This window comes from Corvus brachyrhynchos, unplaced genomic scaffold (genome assembly GCF_000691975.1).
Source record: "Corvus brachyrhynchos isolate BGI_N302 unplaced genomic scaffold, ASM69197v1 scaffold46, whole genome shotgun sequence".
NCBI lineage: Eukaryota > Metazoa > Chordata > Aves > Passeriformes > Corvidae > Corvus > Corvus brachyrhynchos.
Genome location: NW_008238838.1, coordinates 2151190 through 2161595, shown reverse-complemented (window position 1 = coordinate 2161595; position 10406 = coordinate 2151190). Strand labels below are relative to the sequence as shown.

The following is a 10406-nucleotide window of genomic DNA, read 5'->3' as shown; positions in this document are numbered from 1 at the left end:
CATGCCATGCAGAGGAACCCTTCCTCCGCCCCCGAGCCCTGGGATCCCTCTTCCCCTGTGAGGGTTTGGAGCTGGAATCGCCCGCACCCGACATGGGCCAGGACGTGGAGCTGCTGGCACCTTCCCCCGCTGGGGAGCTCCTTGATGAGGCCCCCCAGGACCCCTCTGTGCCAGAGGGACCAGCTGCCTCAGAGGATGGCACAGGGGACCTGGACCAGGGCCCTGGCCCCAGCTCGGATGCTGGCCTGCTTCCCACCTCTGCTTTGAGCTCCTGCCCTGACATCCAGATCGAGCTGGCGGTTGAGAAGGAGGAAGAAAGCCCAGCTGTTCCCAGGAGGTTCTCCTCACAGAGACCCTCCAGCCTGGGGAGAGATGTGGGCACAGCAGAGGGCCCACCACAGTTTCCCCCAGAGCCCGGGCAGAGCCTGCCCCTGCTCTCATCCTCCCCGACAGCTTCCGTGAGCACCTTCAGCTTCGAGCCCCTGAGCAGCCCCGACGGGCCGGTGGTCATCCAGAACCTGCGGATCACCGGCACCATCACTGCCCGGGAGCACAGCGGGACTGGCTTCCACCCCTACACCCTGTACACTGTCAAGGTAAGGGCTCCCCTGGCTGTCACCCCCCTTCCCAGATCCCTGCCACCGCCTGGGCTGGTGTTTGGAGCTGAGGACTTGCTCTGTGTCTCCACAATAAATTTTGTCTGGGGGAATGCCAGGCACTGGGGCTGTTGGGTAGTGGCACAGGGATTCCTGTAGGGTCCTGTGGGGCTGGTTGAATCTTTTGTATCGTGCTTTTGTTCCGTCATGATGGGTTCCTTCATCTTCAGGGAAGGGTTGATGTGAGGAATTGCTGGATGGGACATGCATGGGGCCTGGGGGGCCAGCAGGGACCGGGATTGTTTTAGGATGTGTAAGGATTGTGCCTTTGCCTTCCTCCTCAGTATGAGACAGCCCTGGAGAGCGAGGCCGCGGGCAGCCTCCAGCAGGTGGCTTATCACACCGTGAACCGCCGCTACCGGGAGTTCCTCAACCTGCAGACCAGGCTGGAGGAGAAGCCGGAGCTCCGCAAGTTCCTGAAAAGTCAGTGCCTGCAGTAGCTCTCCGAGGAAATCCTTCTCCCTCTTGTCCCATTCCGTGCTCCTCTGCTCTGAGGGTTTCCTGCCCTGCTTGTGCAGCTCTGGATGCTGGGCTGTGTCTGCTGCCCACATCCCCCATTGTTCTGTGCAGAGCTGGCTGGAGGAAAGATTCATCTCTTCTGGAAGCAAATTCCAGTGTTTCAAGACATTCCTTTTCCCATTCCACAACACCTGGCTTTGTAGTTTTGCACCGTAACAGTGAATAGAAACACTGGTGTCTGTGTATTACCACAGGCTGATGCCAGGCAGTGTGTAGGGATAGCCTTAATCACATAACCACCTTTATTAAGGTTTTAATAAAGACTAAAATCTGTGTTTAGATTTTAAGATTTTAAAAATTTTAATTTTTAATCTTAAAAATTTTTTAATTTTAAGATTTAAAAATGTTTTAAATTAAGGTTATTATAATTTTGCAGTTTTCTCAAGCTTGCCAGTGGGTTTGTTTCCTTTGTAGACATCAAAGGCCCAAAGAAACTGTTCCCTGATCTCCCCTTTGGAAATATGGACAGTGACAAAGTGGAAGCCAGGAAAAGTCTGCTGGAATCTTTCCTGAAGGTGAGATATTTGTGTGCCCCTGTGAGCTAAAAGCAGAGCTCAGGACAGCTTTGTGCAGGCAGTGGAGCACCCCGTGTCTCTTGCACGTTACATGATCAGGTTGGGAACTTGACTCCAAAATGATCTGAATCTCCATCTGTCCTTGCAGCAATTGTGTGCAGTCCCTGAGATTGCAAACAGTGAGGAGGTGCAGGAATTCCTCGCCCTCAACACCGATGCCAGGATCGCCTTCGTCAAGAAGCCCTTTGTTGTCTCCAGGATAGACAAGGTGGGAAAAGTGGGAAGCTGGTTACCTGAGCCCCTTGCAGCTGCCCCTGGAGATGCTTCCTAGGCTTCAGTGTCTCCTAGGAGCCAAAACCCTTCTTTTGTAGCTGGGCTCAGCTTGCCCAGAAACCCGTAAAGCTACAGAGGGTCAGAGCTCATCTTAAAGAACCTATTTAATAGAAAATACAGTGCAAGTCTCAAAGCTCCCAGTTTGTTTCATTAATAAGGATCAATCCAGTAATGAAAGGCAGTGCTGGCTTTGCAGATCGTTGTCAATGCCATCGTGGACACCTTGAAGACAGCGTTCCCCAGGTCAGAGCCCCAGAGCCCCACGGAGGATCTGAGTGAGTCGGAAGTGGATGGGAAATCCCAGACAGACGGGAAGAAGGCGACCAAGTAAGGGCTCCCTCAGCTTTCCAGAACAAGGAATTCATGCACAAACCGAGCCCATCGTGGGGAAGAACTGACTGGGTGCTTTATGTGTTGGGTAGTAAATTCTGTCATGCTCTAACTGAAATACTTTGTTCTTCCCTTGCTGAACGCAACTGTTTGAGTTCCTCTTTATCTAAAGGGTTTCCCAGGAATGCTCAGGTTTCCACAGAAGGTGGGTTTCTTCCTCAGAGAGCTCTGAGATGCTGCTATTTGCCAGCAGAGGCACTGATACTCCTGGGGAATTGCTTTTTAACCTTCGATATGTGCATTGCTTATATAAGGAGTGATTGCAAAATACAGCCTTAAATTATCTACCTGAAAGTTCCTTCCTGCCTCTCCTGTGTGTTCCACACTGGCCTTGCCCAAAAAACATTTAAATAGCTGTTTATGAGTAACATTTAAGATTGTTTCCTGTATGTTCCTTACCAAACGTTGGTGCTGCTGACAGTGCTGGGTCTCATTGTGCTTGTCAGTGATTCTTCCCTCACCAAGGAAGGGAAGATTTCTGCACGAGTATAGCTTTTTCTTCCCAAAAAAGTGATGTTTTGCTGGAAAAAAGCTGCTGTGGACAAAAAGACAAACTAAAGAAGTACTAGTTTGGAACCATTTTGGCTGAAAAGGACATTCCTTAATGATAAACAGGCTATTTTACAATTTGTCCCAAAATCCCAGTGTCCTTTCATATCCTCCTTTTTGTGAGTGTTTATAATTAGATTTCACAATCCTGCTGAGTGATTTCAGCCTCAGAGGCTTTCCTGAACACTTCCCTGTGTGTGCTGCAGTGCTCACACCTTGCTAATACCTGCCTACATCTCCCTGTCAGCTTCTGTGTAACACCTCTCTGTGGAATGTTGGAAATTCAGCTCAGGTGTACATGAGGAAAAGTGCTTTAATACTTTTGTGGTGTGGTTTCACTGCCATCTCTTGGTTATCCTGGAGGCAGATGTTTTCTTAAACCACCTAATCGGGTCTAATCAGATTTCTTAGCTTGGATGTGGACAACAATAACAGGTCCTGGGTCTTGGCTGAAAAGCTCCTGAGTTGCAGCTTGCAGAGAGAACTGACTGTGCCATGGCTCTCCTTTTCAGGTCCAGGCTGAGGTTCTCATCCAGTAAAATCACTCCAGTGCTGAGTGTGAGTGAAGCTCATGACAGGATCGTGTACTCCATCAGGGAGGGCAGTGCTGTAAGTTCAGATCCTCTTGTAATCCTTTCACAATCCCTGTTTGGGAATAATTAGCATACACGAGGGTTGTGGCTGCTGCAGCCTTGTTGCCACGTGCCAGGTCTTTGCAGAAGGACACTGAGCAGCCCTGGCTGTGCTGTTAGCTACAAACCAGGAGGTGGGAGGTTGTCTGGGCACTGCAGACCCCAGGCTGTGTGGCACTAATGCACTTTTGTAGGTCTCTGGCACCCTGTCGCTGGCTGCTATGGAATCCTTCATCCAGAAGCAGGAGAAGCTGCTGGAAGCAGTCCCCAGCTAAGCTCTTGAAGGCGAGGGAGGCAGAGAAGCCAAGGAAACCCCTGAGCAGGAAGAAATGGATGGGCTGAGCACACCGGAGCAGGGAGCACATCAGGACACTGACTCTGGTGAGCTCAGCCCCTCTGTGCTTGCATTTCTCTCCCTCAGTACCACAGCAGCTCCAACTTGGGCAGGTTCAGCTTGAAAAGTCTTCAGGACCTGCTCTCCTGCCTGTTGCATCTTGATTGAAGGGAAAGCAAATGAAGTTTTCCAGACCTGTTTGGTGATGGCTCTGGGCCCTGTGGCTGGTGGGAGCAAACTGGGCCTTGGCTCAGTTGTGTCACTGCAGATCTTCACCTTGGTGTGCTCAGCTCAGTCACTGCACAAAGAAGTTTCTTAAGGACACGGTGCTTAAACAGGCAACATTCTAAAATCGAGCTCTTGCGAACTAAAAATTGGCCGAATTAGAGTTTCCTGATAGTTCTAAGTTAGCCTTGATACGTCCATACACTATAAAAGGACCTTTTGAGATTAAATCTGGATAGATTTGATGGGAGGAGTAGCACAAATGTAATCTCAGTTCAAGGAATGATGTTCCCTTTCTGATTCTAGAACCCTCCTCTGAAGCACAGGGGTGCCACAGCTTCTCAGAACAGTTACAAGATTATCCTGAACACATGCAAAAATATGTTCTCCAGTCTTTTTCTTGGAATAGCTGAGCTGTATCAGCTGGAACTTCCCAAAAACTTCTCTCCAGTGGTTCAAGTTTGGCAAGCTCTGACTGAAAGCACGTGCTTGTGACAGGATAGGTCTGGTGTTCTGAAACCCAGCCTGTGCTACCAGCTTTGCCTTGTAGTCTTGGAACACATGCCCGTGGTTTTGGGGAAGCAGGACTGGAGTTGGAGGCCAGGGTTCGGCACAGAGCAGGCCAAGTTAGCTGAACTCTGAGGGAAATGGAATGTCAGGGATGTCGAATGATTGCAGATCTGGGATGCCTCAGGCTGGGCTGGCAGGGTGAGGGGAACAAACGTCTGGATAAAAAGGCAACCCATGTCCCTATCTGCTCATGGAGTGGCTTCTGGGAAGTGGTTGGCCAGCAGCTCTCTGAGGAAGAGGGCTTGGATGCTGTGGGAACAAACAGCTTGCTGAGGATGCTCCCTGTATGAGGTTAAGGGGAAGCTGAGCAGCCTGCTCCAGAGTCTGCACTGGGAAGTCAAGTCTCGGGGGGCAAAGCAAGTGAGGAGTAATTTAGGCACGGCCCTGAGCAAGAGGTGCCAAGTGCTCTGTCTTTTCCAAGTGAAATCCTGGAGTTAATTAGTCCAGCTTTTAGGAAGAGGAGGGAAGGAGAGGTGTGAGGTCCAGAATCCCTCTTCCCTTTATTTCCAGCAGTAAATTGTGAGTGTAAATTGTCTCTGTAGGCAGAGAGGTTGGAAGATGAGGCATCAGGGCAGCCAAATTAGGGAAAGCTGCTGCACAGGATCTCACCTGGCCAACAGAGCCGAGGCAGCAGCCTCAGGTTGGGGTGGTGGCCTGAGAGTAGCTGTCTGGGGCAGTTTTGTGGCACATTAATGAGCTTGTTCAGCACAACACCTCAGGGCTGAACAGCATGGCAGTAATTCCTTAGGAAGTAGAAACTGTTTTTGCTGAAGGCTCTGTCATCCTCCTGAGGGTCAGAGGGAGGTTTGGTGTCCCAGGTCTGTGACAGCAGAGATATGTGGGTTAATGTTTTAACTGGTAAATCTGGGTTATCCAGATGTGGTTCATCCACCTTCCTGCCAAGGTTGGGATCTGCCACACGATGGCAGCCCGCAGCCACCAACAGAGCCTTGAGCCTGGAAAACTGTTGGAAGAAGGGAAAGGAATGGGGAAGACAGGGATAATAGTCCTCAGCAGTGCACCTTTTCCTGGCTACAGTCACCACCTGCTTTCTCACCTGTTTTGGGCACACGGCCACCCCTGTGCATGGACTGGGATTTGATAATCCTGCTGTTAACTGAGAAGCAGCTCAGCCTTTGGTGCAGCCCTTGGTGGGAGACTGGGGCTGCCTGCATGAGGTGGAAATCAAAGAGTGGGGAGGGCAGGGTCCCAGGCTGTCTGGGCTGCAGCAGGTCATCTGTGTTTGCACGAAGGGCCAAGCTGGGGAGAAAAGAAGGAGTTTAGGGTGATGCTTTTCACCAGATCTGCCCTGAAGTGGCTCCTTCATCTGCCCCTCCTCTTCCTCCTGGCAGACTCTGAGACAGCTTTGGCTGACCTGGCCCTGGACGTGCTTCGCCTGGTGCTGGTGGATCACTGGAGCTGGCTGTGCACGGAGAACATCCAGAAGGTCTTCAACCTGCTCTTTGGGACCCTGGTTCAAAGGTAAGGCCAGAGTGACCACCCTGGCTGCTCTGTGAGGGGCATTGCCTTTGGAGTCACAGCTGGAAGTGGAAGCTTGTGGCTGAATGCAGATCAGTGCTGTGTGTGCATCAGCCAACAAGGTTCTGCACAGCAGGTGCTCCGTGTGTGTGGAGTAAACACCTTGGGGATCTGCACTGGGAGCTGTTTTCCCTGTGAGCGCTGGTGTAGCTCTAGTGAGCAGCCTCCAGGCCCTTGATATCAGGGAAAGGAAAGATCCAGCCCTGGGGTGGGAGTCTTGGCTCCTGACAGGGCAGCAGTGCCCAGCTCTGTGGCTCTCCTGGGAGGACCGGCCTCCTGTTCTCTTGCTGCCCAGGGCCTCAGTGTGTTCTTTCTGCAGAAGTAGAATAAACAGGCCCAGGGAGCAGAGACTTGTCAGTGACAGCGCAGAGTGTGGTCTCTGCTCTCGCTGCTGCACCCCTCTGCTCTGCCTGTGCCTGGGGCAGGGACCCACACATGGAGTAGGGACAGGCTTCCTTTCCAGCTGGGATGGACTTGCCAAGCTTTCCTGGGGCCAGTGCCTCTGGGTGGTAAGGCTCAAGGCCAAGACACACAAACAGAGCATTCCTGTTTTTTGGTGTAGGTTGGTGACTATCACTAGCTGAGGATGTGGTTTTTTAGAGTACATGGAAAGCCTTCCCTGAATGACTTGGGCTTGGGAGAGTCTTGGAGCAGTGCTTTTCCCGCTCCTGCGCCCTTTCTTCTCCTGCAGGCATCCAAAGATGTCAGATCTAAGATTCTGCCGTCAGAATGTGCAGGGCAGCACATTATAACTGAGCTGGTAACTTAAGCTGCCCTCAGCAGAGGTTGCCAAAGTGTTTTGAGGTCAGGGACTGCTGTCCTTCAGTCCTGGTCTGTTCCCTTTGGTGGCAGGAGGTGGGGGTTGCTCCCACTTCTCCAGAATGGGCTCTGGTTTCTTGGGAACAAGCTGCAACCCAATCCCTGTGTGTAAGCACGGAGGTATGAGAGCTTGAATAGGCACATCATCGCCTCCTAATAAGCTGTGTCCTGGTCACCCAGGGAGCCTGCAGCACCCACACGTGGCATTGGCATTTTCCACTAGAGAAGTTGGGATACGCACAGCACATGCCTGCTCTGGGAGGTGGAACAGCTCCCTGAGCTGTGCTGGTGCATTAGAGTGAGGAGGAATGTGTGTGTGCCTGCTCCACTTGAACAGGTCAGAGTGAACCCACATGTGCTGCGGGCAGAGCTTTGGCTGGGGGTGATGTGGGGAAGCCCTGGGACTTCTTGGTGTCACCATCAGGTCAGGGTGCAACTACAACCTGTTGAACAAACTCTGGGTCTGTGCTGAAATCCAGATGTTGAGGCTGGCTCTGCTCGTGTTCTGGGACAATCAGGAATCCCAGGGGACAGGGGAAAGAGCTGCACAGTGGGCACTGACGTGTTGCCAGGAGGATGGTGTTGCACCTGGATTCCTGCAGGGAACATTTCTGTTGCCTGTAGTTACCCCTAGCCCAGAGGAGAACTGGGAATGGGGAGCCTTCCTGCTGGTTTGGCGTTCATCCTGGCCCTGAGACTTGGCCCAGGTGGTCACTGCTGTCCTGAGCAGACCTGAAACTCTCTAGCTCAGACCTGCCTGTCCAGGGACACAGTGGGGATTTGGTGGCATTTCTCTTCCATTTAAGTATTTACAACTTGATCACTGCTCAGCCAGACCTGGCACTGCCATTCTGGCTGGCGCTGTGTCTGGGGACCCTTTACAGGTGGGGAAAATACCAGAAACTCTCCTGGGAGCATCTGCTATTCAAGGATTTGTTGTTCCTGCCTCTGAGAGCAGGCGCACAAACATGGGACAGCAGATGGATTTGCATTGTGTCTCCAGCCATTACTGGCCACAAAGTAGGAGTGGGCTTCATCCTTTCAAGAGATGAGATCCTTCCCTGTTCCTGTTAGTGGCTGGGTTAGGTGGTAGGGGATGAAAAGGAGGTGTCCTAAAAGTGTTTTGGGGGGCACTGCTGGATACTCCTCTGCCAGCTTGCATTTGGTGAGTAGGTGCTACTCCTGCTGCCCCCCTGCAGCTGCAAGCTGATGATTCTGCTCTGGCATGAGACACGGTGCAGAGTGATAGAAATGGGCACAAACCAACAAAACCCACACCAAGAATGAGATCCAGCTTCTCCCAAGAGCCAGTCCCTTTCTTGGAGGATTTTCTCCCTTGGGCTGGCAATGACATCAAGTGCTTATGGGGCCTCCCTACCTGCTCCATTCACTGTTCTCTGCAAGGAGCATCCCACCACCCTCCTCCTTCCCCCCTTCTCCGTAGCTGGAGCCAGTCCCCATCCATCTCCCGGAGTGTCACTTTGATGGCAGTGGGAGAGGAAGGCTCCATGACCGAAAAAGGGATTGTTGAGTCAAGGGCGGCCGCGTGTGCGAGCCCGGATCCGCACTGCGCTCATCCCATTATGTAACAGGGAGTGATCCTTTTTTGGAGCTGAAAGGAGAGGCGGATGGAGGGGAGGCAGAGGGACTGGGAGTGGGAATGACCCTGGGGCCGAGGATTGCTTCCAGCAGCCTCTCTGCGTGCTGGGGCCGTGCCTGTAAACAAACCCGCTGCCCCGCTCCCGCCTCTGTCCGGCTCCGCTTCCCTCCCGCGGGCTGGAAAGGCTCCTCTCCCCTTCCCTTGGGAGGCTGCAGCGGGAACCTGTTGGCACAGGGGAGGAGATGGGGCTATTCTGGGCTCTGGGGGTGTTCGGTGCAAGAGCTAAGAAGCATTTGGAGAATCTGGGTGCTTTTTAGAGCCTTGTGAGTCAAAGAGGTGTTAAAAATACGCAGCAAACACGCGAACCACGCCGTGCTGTGACCCTACACCCTGCCCTCAGTTGTCCCCAGTGGCACAGTAGCCACAGGTCTAGGGTTTGCCATGCAGAGCATGGGGGCAGTGCTGGGGCCAGGGTGACAGCCACCACCTCTGCTTTCCCTTCCAGAAGCGAGCCCCAGCAGAGAGCCAGCATCCCAAGGATGGACCTGGGAGTATTTGAGGGGAAGATCCTGGTCTGTAAGCTTTTCCTGGCTCCTTCTCATGCAACACAACAGAAAGCCATGGCCACAAACCGCTGAGTGGGGGGAAGGTGTCTCGGCACACCCTGGGTGTCTGTGCCCTGGAACCTGAGCAGGGCTGGGGCACAGGGTCCGTGCCAGGCTCGGAAGTGCCTGCCCTGAAAGGAGCGTGTGGAACTACTCAGGCAGCTTTGATGGTGTCATGTTCCACTGAGCATGAGTTAAAATAAATGCAAATCATCCCTGCCTTACCCATGAGCTCAGCCCTGCTTGGCTTGCTGCTTGCTTTGGGTCATTCCCGTGCTCCTCCAGGCTTTGTCCATGTCCCCTCATCCCTTGGCAGAACTGGAAGATTTGAGGAGGTGATATTCCAGTCTGTGTGAGCTGTAGGTGGAGTGCCAGGGGTGCTTTGAGACTGACTGCAGGTGACCATCCTGCTTTTGAGAACTGGTTCTTGCACATTCATGCTGTCACCTTGGTCTTGGGCTCTTCCACTGTGTCGCTGTCAGGCTGAGTGTCACGGGCACTTGTAGATCAAGGAGGTCTGGAGCTTTGGAGAGCTGCTGGCTGGGTGCTTTTTTCTGGTTTTGTCTTCGATTTTTCTTTGATCTCTGTGCCAACAGAACTGGCACAAAGAACCTTGGCAGCCACCTCGATCCTCTTGACTGGAAAGTGCCACCAGCAAATAGTGGTGCCTGACCCTCTTCAATGTCCCTGAGTAAACCTGGAGCAGCCAAGCACCCATGGGCTGGGAGTGCTGGGAGCACAGTGCCCATGGGCAGGGAGTTCTGCCAGCCCTGGAACCACGGAGTGGCCATGTCTGACAGCCGAGACAGTGCTCCCACTTCCCTTTGGCTTCCTGGCTGGCATGTGCCATCCAGCCTCAGGCAGTGCCTCTGGGTTTTGCTGGCAGAAACAACCAGGCAGAACTGCGATATCAATGCAGCTGGAGCATTAAATCCACTCATTCTCCTGGTTTGTTACCTGGGGAGGGGATTTGGGTATGTTGGGTGAGGACCTCTGCAGCTGCACACACAGGGACTGTGCTGGCAGGCCCAGGTATGTGGCAACGAAGTCACTGTCCCTAAAAAACAAGCCTGAAAGCAGCACCAGAGTTGGGAATTAGGGGAAGCAACCTCATGGCATC

The 10406-nt window shown here is 52.8% G+C and overlaps 1 protein-coding gene across 1 annotated transcript in view; it reads left to right on the top strand.

The window, feature by feature from the left end:
* Positions 1-5: 5 nt before the first annotated feature.
* Positions 6-10406, top strand: part of SNX19 (sorting nexin 19) — a gene marked incomplete at its 5' end in the record, with an annotated part of 20805 nt that continues 10404 nt past the window's right edge. Inside the window, 8 exon segments of the mRNA XM_017738353.1 lie at positions 6-596; positions 941-1079; positions 1590-1690; positions 1839-1958; positions 2220-2350; positions 3475-3571; positions 3789-3975; positions 6076-6205. Of these exon segments, the coding sequence (XP_017593842.1) occupies positions 6-596; positions 941-1079; positions 1590-1690; positions 1839-1958; positions 2220-2350; positions 3475-3571; positions 3789-3975; positions 6076-6205 (1496 nt within the window).